Below are 13995 nucleotides of genomic sequence, written 5' to 3'. Positions count from 1 at the left end.
CTATATCCCCAGTCCCTGTTTATTTGTTTTCTTATTCTTTTTTTTTTTTTTTTTTTTTAGGTATTGGGGTATTGGGTTTTGCACCCAGGGCATTCTTACTACTGAGTTACATCACCAGCCCTTATTTTTTCTTTTGAAATTGCCTAGGATGGTCTCAATTTTGCAATCCTCCTGTCTTAACCCTCCTAGGCGCTGGGACTAAAAGTGTGCACCACCGCGCCCAGAGCTCACGTACACCTCAATCTTTCAATTCTTCAGCTAAGACTTTTTTTTTCTTTCTTTCTTTTTTTTTTTTTTTTTTTTTTTGGTACTAGGCTTTGACTCAGAGGCACTTAACTACTGAGCCACATCCCCAGCCTCCTTTTATTTTTTATTTTAGGACAGGGTCTCATTAAGTTGCTGAGGCTCGCCTTGAACTTGCAATCTTGCCTCAACCTCCCAAGCTGCTGGGATTATAGGCATGTGCCACCATGCTGGGTTCTTGACTCTTTAAAAAGGGGTTGAAGCTATAGCTAGCTCAGGGGCAGAGCACTTGCCTACCACTTGCGATGCACTAGTCCTTAGCACCACATAAAAATTAACAAATAATAAAGGCATGCTGTCCATCTAAAACTACAAAAAAAAAAAAAAAGAAGAAGAAGAAGAAGAAGAAGAGGGCTGAATAAGGGGCTGAGGGTGGAGCTCAATGGTAGAGTATGTATTCAGCATGTGAGGCTCTAAGTCTAATCCCCAGCACATGCGCGCGCGCGCGCGCGCACACACACACAAAATGGAATGGCTATACAGAATCTAAACATTTCTTTCTTTTTTTTTTTAATACTTATTTTTTAGGTGTAGATGGACACAACACAATGCCTTTATTTTTATGTGGTGCTGAGGACTGAACCCGGGTTCCGCCCAAGCTAGGTGAGTGCTCTACCGCTGAGCAACAACCCCAGCCCCTAAACATTACTTTATTATCAAAAGGCCACAGGAAAGTAGGATTGCTTTTTGGTTGTGGTGGGGGATCTGTCTCAGTAATATGGAAATTATCAGGACCAAAAAGCTACAGAATTAATTTAACTCCTAAACAAATGACTTGACCCTGTATGTTCTGGTCTGTGCCACTCAGACCCTGGCTGGAATATTCTGAGTATTCAGCTCTGCCCACCGCACACTACGAGAGCATACTACAAGAGCAACATGTGAACAGGAGTGTATCTAGAGGACAATCACAAGGAAGGAACAGAAACACTATGTAATGAATAATCAAGGGAACTGAGGTCTATCCCAGAGAAGTGCAGGCTTAAGAAATAAGCACCATCTTTCTCCATCTGTCACCTCGAAGGGGGATCAGATCCAATCTCTGTGGCCCCAGGATGAAGAATTAACAACAGCCTGTTTTCCAGTTTACAGTTGTCTAATGTCTGAGCTGGGATTTGCCCCCAGACATTTCATCTCCAATATGACTCCACCAGCCCAGGTTGCTCCCCTACAAAGCTACCACCCCAATCTGTATCCAAGGTAAACACTATAGAAATCAGACCTCAGTTTCAAATAAAAAGGTGATTTCACAGTCAGAGCTGTCCAAAGACAGAGTAGGCTGTGATGTGCGAGGACAGAGCACCTAATACAGATGCTGTTAGCAGAGGGGTTCAATTGGAGGTTAATCACTAGGCAGGAATACTTACAAAGGGAATCTGGGCTTGGATGGGTGCTGGGTAAAATCAACCCCGCCAATCCCAGAAGAATTATCTCTTCCCGCTATGATTTTTTCAAATGCTTCACTTGTACCTTACTATGGTTTGTCTTTCATCATGGTTACTTGTACCAGTGTGGGTTTTTCTTGCTGAACTATTGCGTCCTTGTGAGAAGGCAGGGTCTTATCCCCCTTTAAACCCTTACTCTGCATAAGACTATATGGAGGAAGCCAAGGAAACACCTCTCTTCTGTGTGCCAGCCCCTCTGCTAGACACTTTATATACACACACCACTTATTCCAGACCCTCACAAGAAGCCTATGAAGAAAGTAGTAGTATTTGCTTTAAACCCATGGGAAAACGAAACTCAGAAGAGGGTAGTAACTGCTGGTAAGTAGTAAAGTTGTATGTGAACTGGAAATCTTTTGCCTACACCACCACGCTGCCTTCCTTCCAGAAGGCAGCTAACTTGAGCTCAACACCTTAAGAGCAGGTAAGTACCATAACAGCCAGATCTGTTGTTTCCCCTTGGTGTGCTTAAATTTTCCTTGCAAATATACTCATCTTTCCTTAAAATGACCAATCTAAAGTTGTTTGGGAGAATCCTCTCTCAAGACTGGAACAGCACAAAACAATTCTGAGCAAGAGGACTATGTTTTCAGATCTTTGTTCCTCCCAGTGGGCCCTGACTCCATGTCAGGGCTCTGACCACTGGAAATAAGTGAGATCCTGGCTTTCTGCCTCAGAGACTGGTGGCCTGTCTACATCACAGACTGTTCTCTGGGACCTCACTCCCCACACTCAGTTACAACTCTGGACAACTCAAGATCTCCCCCAGCACAATGGGCCAGCTTAAAGGTCCTCATATTTGGTTAAATTTCCAAGCGAAATCTATCTTGAATTTCAAATCACATTATAAACCTACTCCAGCAGGCACTTAAAAATATTTAATCTCCCTGCCAAATGGGGCAAGAAAAGATTTTGTCATTTGAATCAAAGGCGCCAGCATGTTTGTACAGCCAAAACATAGGGCCACTCTGACACTCCATCTGTCTTAAGAAGTAAAGCAAACCCAATCTGGCCAACTATTTCTTCTAATGAGAAATTTCAATATCACTAAGGGAAATTCCCACTGCTCAGTTCCCTGGGTGGGTTTCAGGTTTTCCACCTCTGGGTTTCTGGGATAGGAGCTCCTGTTGGCACGTATACCATTAAGATGCTGTGGTTTTCAACCTGATATCTTGAAATGCCAGAGAATCAAAAGGCCATGTTCACTATAAATTTAACTTATGAAGATGTCTTCCCATATGCTAATGTTTTAGAGTGACTTTATTAAATATGAGAATGCCACCCTTGTTCCAGCAATGAACAAGAACTTAATGAGGATATATTTCCCACGAGCTCCTGGCCTCTTTAAATCCATCAACATTCTCAGCTGAACCTAAATTAACCTGCAAATGAACTGATTTGCATCCATAAATCCACAGAAATGTACCAATGTAGGGTGTTTGAGATACCCAGTCTCCATTTCCTAATCTCACACAATTCTCTTGTTGAAGTAAGGTCCTTTCTACAAATCATTTTCCAATTTATTAATTAAAACAGGGGAAAAAAGGGAGGTGGGTAAAATCTGAACCACCTAGGGTAAATTTTTTTCCTTAACTTGTTACCATGTCATAAAAAGAAACTGATCTGTAGCTGGGCACAACAGCACATACCTGTACTCCCTGCTGCTCAGGAGGCTGATGTAGCAGTATGGCAAGTTTGAGGTTAACTTCAGCAACTTAGTAAGACCCCATCTTAAAATGAAACATAAAGGATCAAAGATACAGATCAAATATATAGCTCAATGATTTCCTAGTACAGCAAAAAAAAAAGAAAGAAAAGAGTCTTACGTTTCATTATCTTTTTTAGGTAGAAAACCAACAGAACTGTTTATAAAGGTACCAAAAAAGACGTAAGTTTGGGTGATTCTTATTAGCTCACCCAGAACATGATCCTGTTTTTCATTCAGCTCTCAGTGAAAAAACTTCACCATTTGACAATTAAACCACAAAAGTCTGATCAATAATAACTTTATCAGAAACTCAAAGAAAACACACTCACTCGTTATCCACAACATGCCACACCCTTTCCTACATTATCTTAGCTAATCCTCACTAGAGCCATGTGAGAATATTATCTCATAAGTGATATTTAAGTCTCTTGTTGGCAGGGACCGCATCCAGTCGTCTCTGTATCCCAGCACTGAGCATGAGGCCTAAAACACAGCCTACTGAGCACAATGGCACATGCCTGTAATCCCAGTGGCTTGGGAGGCTGAGGCAGGAGAATTGCAAATTCAAAGGCAGCCTCAGCAACTTAGCAAGGCCCTAAGCAACTTCGTGAGACCCTGTCTCAAAATTAAAATAAAAAGGGTTTGGGATGTAGCTCGGAGATAAAGCACCTCTAGGTATAATCCCTGGCACAATAAATAGATAGATAGATAGATGTCAGCCTGCCACATTCTTGGGAATAAATACATGGCAAAAGGAATGGGAAATAAATTTAGAACAAAACATGTACACCAAATTTTGCTGTAGGCCTCTACCTGAAACAAATGCCTGGGATACACTGCAAAAGTTTGTTCAAAGAGCCGTTTATTATCTTTCTAATGTGCACACCACCAAGATAGCTTCCACATTTGGCTACATATTCTGTAGGACAAGGCTTGGTCCCGTCTCACTTTTCTCTCATTTCTTTCTCACTTAGCACCACACCTTGTACAGGTGGGGCATTTAATAAACTAAGCAATAACAAAGGCCATGATGATACCTCTGGAGATCATGGGAATAAATTGAATGCAAGAAGCCCGCAGCCACCAAATACATTAGCCTCTGAGTTAAGTCCCACCCCCTTAAGCCTCATTCTCCTCTCTGTACAATGGGAACACCAGAACACACCCACAACACTGAGCATTAACCAAATGCCAGGCACTGTGCTGGGAACACAGTGGTGAGCATGATCATAACTTCCTGCTGTGAGCCTCGAATGTAAGAGTTTCATAAACTTCTGTACTGTTATGACACTTCTCCCCGTTTCCCGGCTTGCTTAATGGCATCACCATCTACAACAGCCCAAACTGTAAACTTTGGAGTTGTTCTTCTCTCTCCTTCATCCGACCCACTCCCACAATTCCATTAAATCACCAAGTCTTCCTTGATTCTCCTTCAGAAGTCCCTGACATGTGTTATTTCTCTTTCTGTTTTCCATGCTTCTACTCTGGGCCCTCTGTTCCCACCTGAAAAACTGCAGGTCTCCCAGTGATAATGATAATGGAGGGCATTTATTGATCTCTCACCATATGGCAGGCACTATGCTAAGAGCTTTGCATACATAACATATTTCAATCCTATAAGGCAAAGACTAGAACCGTGGTTTATAGAGGAAGACTCAGAGGCTTGGAGTAACCTGCCCCTGACACACAGCTAGAAAGTAATGAAATTATAGCTCAAATCCAGGCCTTTGAGATTCTATCCATCCCTTACTGTATTCCTGCCTCTCAGTCCCTTCCTGGTCAGTCTACACTCCTTTATTTATGCTAATGAGTATAGGAGAGGAGGTAAACTGACGGCCCACCTCATTCTCCTTCCTCTGCAAAGCCCGTAACAGCCCTTCCACAGGAACTCACCTCTTCAGCCTCAGCCATCATACACACTCATGCTTTAGCACTGACATAATTACTCTCCACCCTCCCCCACCCCCACACTTCCAATCCTGACTTCCTGGAGGGCAGGCACAGTGTCTGCTCATCTCTGAAGCTCAAGGTCCTAGCACTGTAGCAGGTCAATGATTATGATGAGTGATTGGTATGTAGGTGGTGGTGTTAACACCTCACAGAAACATTCTATTACAGAGGACAGTAACAAAAAGACAGGCTAACTCAAGGACAGACTAGAACCCAGCCCAGTGGTGCACACCTGAAATCCCAGCTACATAAAAGTCTGAGGCAGGAGGATTCAAAAAAAAAAGACTACTTTGAACAGTAATTGCCAAGTGAGACTGATGTTCCAGCATGCCAGCAGCCTTTCTCCAAACCTCCTGAAAGCCAATTCAATCACCTGTACAACTGCAGAAACTACAGGACAACTGCTCTCTCAGATGGGAGAGGAGGTAAACTGAAACCTCCTCCACTACCCTGCAACAGGACAAGCTTTCCACAGTGCAAGACAGGCAGAAACCATGATTCTAATTACCACTGGCAAATAACAGAATCCTAATCAAGGGAGAGTTCTCAGAGAAAAAAGCTAGTGACAGCAAAATACAGCCTGCTCTCTATCTCCATAGTTACAACTGGAGTCAAGGCCTCAGATGGACATCTACAACTGCCAGATGACCCACCTCCTTATTCCAGCCCTCATCCCCTCCCACTTTCCAAAGAGCAGTTAGACAATGTTTTAAAACTCTTATCACTGATTAGGGCACACTCCAACATAAAACCCTCCAAAATTCTTCTATCCACTTAGAATCCAATCCTTGAACTTACAACTGAAAAGTTTGGATTCTAAGTTGAAGGTCCAATTGGACCTTCTCCTTATTTCACATTACTCTCCCTTCAATCACTACACTTCTTTTGCTTTCTTCCTCTTTTGGCCAACTTCCTGGCCTTTTCCCTTGCACTCCTCCCAGCCTAGAAGGCTCCTCCTTCCTCTCAAGGCTCAGTTCAAACTTTACCTTTTCAAAGAGGCCTTCCCTGATCATTCTATCAAAAGTGACATCCCTCCTACCCATCACCTGTTTTTCTTGTTCAGTACTTAATTCCATCTCCAAAATGAATACTTTCTTCATTTATTGTTCTGTATCTGTCTCTCCCCCACTGGGGTGGAGGTCATGTTTTGTTCACCCCTATGAGTACACCATTAGGCACTCAGGAAGAATTTCCAGAATGTTTGTTGATTATTGCAGAATAGTATTCTTGGGATACACAATACTTTCTTTTTTAAAATGGCAAAAACATCTATTTAGCTCCTACTATGTGCTGAGCACTATGAATCCAAGATCTTCTTTTCAGAAGGGTAAATTAACTAGCTCAAGGTCACACTACAGACTTTGCTAGCTGACTTCTAAGTTAAATACTTGTTTGACTCTTAAACCCCTCTCATTTCTGCCCTCTTTGAGGGGAAGCACTGCCACTACTATGATTCTTTCTCACATTACAGTAACAAAAAATAACAAACTTTACAGTTGTCAAAGCATTTTCACATTCATCTCACTCAAGAAAAATAAAAAGTACTTGCTCAGAATGCAATAAAACAACAAGAAGTAAAGTAAAGTGCCTCAAAGATCAACAACCGGGAGTGTGGACTGGGGAGGAGTCTGGCCAACGAGGCTTGGAGTCCATATTTCTAGTTCAGAAGCGATGGGGAAGCAGTGAGTCATAGGACTGCAATACGAGGAAACTGATAAAGCCAAGCTGAGGCAACCAAAAGTGAATCACAGAGCTGGAGGACACCTTAGGCCTCATGGAGGCCAAACCCTAGCTGATGGATGGGGAAACTGAGGTCTCAGGGGAAAGCAACTTGTTCAAGTTCACTTAGAATGTAAACAGAGCTGAAACCAGGGGGGCCTCCTGTCCCCCAATCTTCTTTTCTCTCCATCGAGGAGAGTTTTCAAGGAGAACCCTGAGTCAGGGGTAGGGAAGGGGCTAAGGGCAGCTCAAAGACTCCACGTAGGGGTCGGGAGAGGGCAGGGGTGGGGCCAGGAAGCACTTAAATGTTAGGATGGGGGAGCAGACAGGAGCCAAGAAGGGTCAGAAGCAGTGGCCGGGAAGGTGGGTGAGAACAAACAGAGGAAAAGGAGGAACAGACAGGAACAGAAGGCAAGTGCTGCCAGATCAGGGTCTGAAGGGCCTGGCAGGGTGAGGAGAGCCGGAGGGGAGAGGGGTGGCATGAGTCTGGTGTGGAAGAGCCCAGGGTCGGGAGATACTGAAGAGGTCAGAGGCGTCCCGACCCGGAAGGCCACAGAAGGGGATCTGACGGGAAAGAGTTCCAGGGTCGTAGAAGACCCTGAGGCGAATCAGACGAAGGTAGAGTCCGGGCCCGGGGAGCCTGAGGGGAGCGAGTGGGGAGGTGGTGGGGCCCGGGTGACTCACCGCGCTTGTTTTTGGTGCCGTGCTTCTTAGCGGCCGTCAGCTCCTGTTCGATCTTCTTCTCCAGGAACTCCTGTTTCTTGCTTAGCATCTCCTCCGTGTCCCGCAGCCGCTGGATGGCCTCTTGGGGGGTCGGGCCGCCCTTGCCGGCCTTACCCCCTCCAGCTCCGAACAGCTTCCCGAACACCGACATGGTTGCTGCTAGCCGAGGCGGCCTTCGCCGCCCGCTCCGGCTCGGCTCGGCTCCGGCGCCCGCTCCCGGCCCCGCCGCTCCCTGCCGCCGCAGGCCTCTCCTCCGCCTCCGCCCCGCAGCTGGGCCCGGCCGCGCCACCTCCCACAGGCCCCCACGCCCGGCCCGGCCGGCGTCAGGGCAACGCGCCGCCGACTACAACTCCCGGTGTGCAACGTGCTGGCGGCGCCTCGAATCTAATGGTGGGGGCCGCGCTGCATGCCGGGAGGCTATAGTCTTCCGGCTTGAGGCGCTCCACGGCGCACCTTTTTGGTATCGCTGGGGTCAAAGGGCGAGGTGGCATGCTGGGAAATGTAGTCCCCTAGGACTAAATTTCTGTAGGACTGGAAGAACAGGAAGGGAATTAACAGTATTAAAAAGATAGGAGTTGGGGATGTTGTATTAAAAAGACAGGAGTTGTTGGATGATGTTAGAGCCCTGAGTGCGATCCTAGCGCCTAAAATAATAATTATTATAATTATATTTATAATATAATAATATAATATTATGTTATGTTATATATTATATGATAATTATTAAATATTATATTTAATGTTATAAAATATTATAGTTGTTATGTTAAATGCTATATGTAATATATAGTGTGTACTATATATTATGTGATATTATTATTATATAATTAATGGGCACATTCTATGAACTACATATTGTGAAAAGTGTTTTACATATATTATCATATTTAAATCCCATAAGCAGCCCATGATAGATAATACATGTTCCTGTTTTGTAGATGAGCAAACCAAGACTCAGAACTGAGCGACACAAACTAGCTTAATGTACTAGCCCTATTTTTACAAATGCTGTTCCCTCTACATGTAATGCCTTTCTACTCTTCACACCCCTAACAGGTTTCTTGAAATCAGGGAGAGGCTAACTACCTTGGCACAGTACTTAAACTGCAAGGCTTCAAAATTTGCCTTGACCACTTGGGCAAGTTACTTCCCCTACCCTGTGTGCCTCGCTTTCTGCAACTGTAACTGAACATGATGATAACAGTGTTAGGTCCGTGGCAGCGACTTGGTGGCAACTTAGTGGCAACTTAGAACAAAGCAGCCCGCGCTGCTTTGAACATCAATCAGATGCTGCGGAAACGCCTGTCAATCAGCCAGATCTCCTGACTAACGCCTGTCAATCAGCAGGACCCCCTGGCCAATCCTGGAGTTCAGCCAACTCCCCTGACCAACTCCAAGGGGGCAAGGGACCCTAGAGACACCTTTTCCTGTCCCAAGCCCTTCCCTTCCTGCTGTAAGCCCCATAAAAGTCCAGTCCGGTGGAGCTTCCACGCGGTTTCTCCTCAGACTCTTCCCCCTGTCCCATCTGTGGGTCTGATGGTTCCGCCTAGGAGTGATATCTCAATAAAGCCTGTTCAGCGGCCCTTTTAAATCTGCCAACTTTGGTTGCTGCCTGCCCAGCCTGATCTGACAAACAGGACCTCCTAGAACTTCATGTGAGATAGGGAATGTAAACTGCTTACTTAACATAGACCTGGCACACAGCAGGCAGAAGCACTCAGAAATGTGTATTTGAGCCAAGTGTGGTGATGCTTACCTGTAATCCCAGAAACTCTGAAGGCTAAGGCAGGAGGATTGCAAGTTTGAGGCCAGTTTTAGCAATCAGTGAGACCCTGTCTCAAAATCAAAATCAAGAAGGACTGGGGATGTAGCTCAGTGGTAGAGGGCCCCTGGGTTCAATCCACAGTGGTGGTGGGGGGGGCAGTGTATTATTCCTAAGCATTATGAATCATCATTATGGGCAATTATAATTAAAGCAGGGGGCAACCCAGCACTTTCAAAAGTAACAAAAGTGTTGAGAATTTTTTCCCTGTGCAGTAAATATGCCCCACCAGTTCTAGGGCTGCATTTCATTGTTATTCCTTATCTTTGCTGTCAAGAATCACTTCTCAGGGGCAGGGGATGTGGCTCAAGCGGTAGCGCGCTCGCCTGGCATGCGTGCGGCCTGGGTTCGATCCTCAGCACCACATACAAACAAAGATGTTGTGTCCGCCAAGAACTAAAAAGAAATAAATATTAAAAAATAAAAAAATATATAAAAAATTTAAAAAAAAAGAATCACTTCTCAGAACTGTAGATAAGGCTAGAGCTGAGTGGTAGAGTGTACAAAGGCCTGAGTTTCATCCCCAGCACTGCAAAAACAAACAAAAAGAATCACTTCTCCACCATTAATAGCCGATTCTTCTCCAAATACATCATTCTAATTTGCTGCTTTCAATCTTTTGCATTTGTTAGACTCACATGAACAGAGTAAATCAGATCTGAAGTGTTCTACAATAAAGAAAAATATGATTTCTCAAAGGTCTTTTATTCCTCCCTGGACCTTTCTAAGTTACTTGGAAAAAAAAGAATTTTAAATAAATGAGAATTTAATGAACTTCTCCTCTATTACATGAGAAAATATAGATGAGTCTTGTCTCCTCCTTTGGCTACGATCCACATATAAATAATAACCACGCCCTGGATATTGTTGTTGTTGTTTCAATATGCCACAACGCCCACCTGCACATACAGACAGCCACTCCCAGAGGGGTAGAGTTTATGTCACCCAACTTTCCATGTTGGAAGACATTTTCAAATGTGGAAGACATGCTAGAACTGTCAAGAACTCAAAGCAGCATGCACTGTGAAATATAAGTCACACTTGTATTTGCTCTGTAATTGAGACATTGCAATGTTTTCATCAAAGTAAACACACACAGACAGAGAGAGAGAGAAAGAACCAAGGATGTTTCAACTAAGCCCCATAATGGGTACAACAACCACTTCAGATCTAAGCAGTCTGCACCCTTACCTCTTATCTAAGTCATGCTCGAAGGCACACAGGTAATAAAAGATTTGCTAGGTTTGAGCCATTTACCCAAAAAATATATGAAGAGGCAGGTGCTGCAGACCTCACCATCCACAGTCTCACAGTGCTGTGGGGCAAGCTGAGCCCCTCATGTCATAACTCTGTGAACCCAGAAAAATGTCTTGGGAATATTACAGCAGAAAACTCAAATTTAACCTCAAGTACCAGCCCTTAAGCAATTGGCATACCTGCGCTGCTTGGTTAAGAATAATTTTGAGCCGACCTCAGGACTCACCTTGGTTAAGAATAATTTTTTTCCTTCCTCAGGAAAAAAATGTCAAGATCAATGTTCGCCTAGGATGCAGGATGGGAAGTGGTGACACCTGGGCAAAGGAAGCTGCATCTTGGCTGAGGATTCAGCTGCCATGGTGAGGACTCACAGGGTGAACTGCTTATCAACGGGGAGCCTTGGGCTTTAGTTTTCTGGTCTCTTGTGCAAATGCACAGCCTTTTCAAACCTTGACCAACTGGTATTAGTTCATTTAAAACTATGTGAAAAAGAATAAGCCACCAGTACATGTATGCTTGGAAGACTAACAGGTATTATAATGAGTGAAAGAAAGCAGATATAAAAGCCTATTAAGAATGTGCAAGCTGGGGATGTGGCTCAGTGGCCAAGTGTCCCGAGTTCAATCCCTGGCACACATACACACAAAAAAAATGTTCAAGGGGCTGGGATTGTGGCTCAGCAGTAGCACAATTGCCTGCCATATGTGAGGCACTGGGTTCGATTCTCAGCACCGCATGTAAATAAAAAATTTAATTGTCTATCAACAACTAAAAACAAAATTTTAAAAAAGAATGTTCAAAATAGGCAAGGGGCTGGGGTTGTGGCTCAGTGGTGGAGTGCTCGCCTAGGATGCATGAGGCACTGGGTTCGATCCTCAGCACCACATAAATGTAAAATAAAGATATTATGTCCACCTAAAACTAAAAAATAAATATTTTTTTAAATAGGCAAAACTAATCTATGATGATAGGAGTCAGAACAGTGGTTACCTCTGGTAATACAATTACGAGGTATTGGACAGGTTCAATAGCAGGATTCGATGGTGTTCACATGGTACATGAGAATTCACCAGTCTTTACACATAAGATCAATGCCTTTACACACTGTATATACTTTACTAACATGTTATACTGCAATGTAAAAGCCATCTCTAGTAAGAGCAGCAATAGAAGCATATGGTTTTATTTGAAAAATACCTTTGCATACAAGATCCTATCTCATCTCCATCATCCTTCAAAGCCCTGTAATATATAAGCATACTATATCACCTCCTATTGTGCAGCCCAAAGATAATAGGAGTTACCCAAGGTCACACAGTTTATGATGCCCAGTCATCAATTTGTAGTCTTCTTAGAAAACTTGTCAAAAAATGAAAAATTAATAAAACCTTAATTATTATAAAACTTGGTCTCATATAATTATGTTAAATTAAATATGGAAGATTTTGCTGATTTTTAGTTGCCAAGACAATCAAATGTAACCAACATATTCTCCTGATTTTAAAAAAAAATTTTAAAAGGCTGGGGTTGTGGCTCAGTTGTAGAATGCTTGCCTAGCATGTGTGAGGCCCTGGGTTCGGTTCTCAGTACCTCACATAAATAAAATAAAGGTGCATTGATAACTAAAAACGTGTTTTAAAAATTAAATAAATAAATAAAAATTAAAAAAGATTTAATGAACTTTAGGAGAGATCTGCTCAAACTGGTTAAAGGATATATCTGAGAAATCCCAGATAATATCATACTTAGTAGTGAAAGACTAGAAGTTTCTCTCCTAATCAGGAATAAGATAAAGATACCTATTCTCATCACTTCTATAAAACACCATAGTAAAAGTTCTTGCCAGGGAAATTAGACAAGAAGAAAAAAAGATCCAGATTTAGAAAATAATTAAAACAATGTCACTTTGCAGATGACATGATCTGAGATATATATATATATATATATATATATATATATATGAACTAAAACTATAAATCTCTTAGAAGGAAACGTGTAAACTCTGTGACCTTGAATTAGGTTAAGTTTCCTAAATATGACACCAGAAGCAGAAGCAAAAGCAATAAAAGAAAAAAATAGATATTGAACTTCATCAAAACCAAAAATGTTTTGGGGGCTAGGGTTATTGCTCAGTGGTAGAGCATTTGCCTAGCGTGTGTGAGGCCCTGGGTTCCATCTCCAGCTCTGCAAAACGAAACAACCATAAAACCCTACAAACTCCTTTGCCCATCAAAAGAAGTTATCAAGGGGATGGGGATGTGGCTCAAGTGGTAGCGCGTTCATCTAGGATGTGCGAGGCATTGGGTTCGATTCTCAGCACCACATAAATGTAAAATAAAGATATTGTGTCCACCTAAAAACTAAAAAATAAATATTAAAAAAAGAAATTATCAAGAAAGTGAAAAGATAACCCTCATATCTTTTTATTTTCTTCCAAGATTATCTTGGAAGAAAATCTTTGCAAATCATATATCTGATTAGAGGTTAATATTCAGCATATTCATGTGTGTGTTTCTTTTTCTTTTTCTTATATTTTATTTTTGCAGTTCTGCAGTGCTGAGGATAAACCCCAGCGTATTCAAGCACTCTACTACTGAGCTGCACCCCCATCCCCCAGAATATACTTTTTAAAACTCAAGAACAAAAAGACAAATAATCCAATTAAAACATAAGCAAAAGATTTGAATAGAGCTCTTTTCAAAAAAGTTACACGGTCAATAAGCACAACCCGCCCCAAAGATTGTTAACATCATTAGTCGTTAGAGCAATCAAATGAAAATCCCAATATCACAGTGAGATGCTTCATTCCCACCAGGAGGGCAGAAACTAGCCAACAAAACAGAAAATATTGAATGTTGGCAGGAATGTGGAAAACAGAAATTCTCATATATTGCTGATAGATGTAAACTAATGCTGCTGCCGTGGAAAACAGTTTGGCAGCTCTTCAAAAAGCTAATCATAGAGTTACCATATGACTCAGCAATTCCACTCCTACTTTTATACCCAAGAAACATATGTTCACAAAAAAACTTGTACACCAGTGTTCACAGCAACATTATTCCTAATAG

General features: G+C 42.6%; 1 protein-coding gene and 1 long non-coding RNA gene across 2 annotated transcripts in view; one reads left to right on the top strand and one right to left on the bottom strand.

Annotated features, from left to right (window-relative positions):
• Nucleotides 1–8148, bottom strand: part of Chmp4b (charged multivesicular body protein 4B) — a 41502-nt gene extending 33354 nt beyond the window's left edge. The window contains exon 1 of the mRNA XM_005329919.5: nt 7810–8148. Coding sequence (XP_005329976.1) covers nt 7810–7999 — 190 coding nt within the window. The 5' untranslated portion in view covers nt 8000–8148. The remainder of the gene's footprint in view (nt 1–7809) is intronic.
• LOC144378111 (uncharacterized) lies at nt 7061–13605 on the top strand. The gene is made up of 3 exons (XR_013439648.1): nt 7061–7743; nt 11186–11286; nt 13474–13605. It is a non-coding gene; the product is annotated as an uncharacterized LOC144378111 (long non-coding RNA).
• The last annotated feature ends 390 nt before the right edge of the window (nt 13606–13995 follow it).

Source organism: Ictidomys tridecemlineatus, chromosome 5 (assembly GCF_052094955.1).
Source record: "Ictidomys tridecemlineatus isolate mIctTri1 chromosome 5, mIctTri1.hap1, whole genome shotgun sequence".
NCBI lineage: Eukaryota > Metazoa > Chordata > Mammalia > Rodentia > Sciuridae > Ictidomys > Ictidomys tridecemlineatus.
This window is presented reverse-complemented; position numbering and strand designations above follow the sequence as displayed.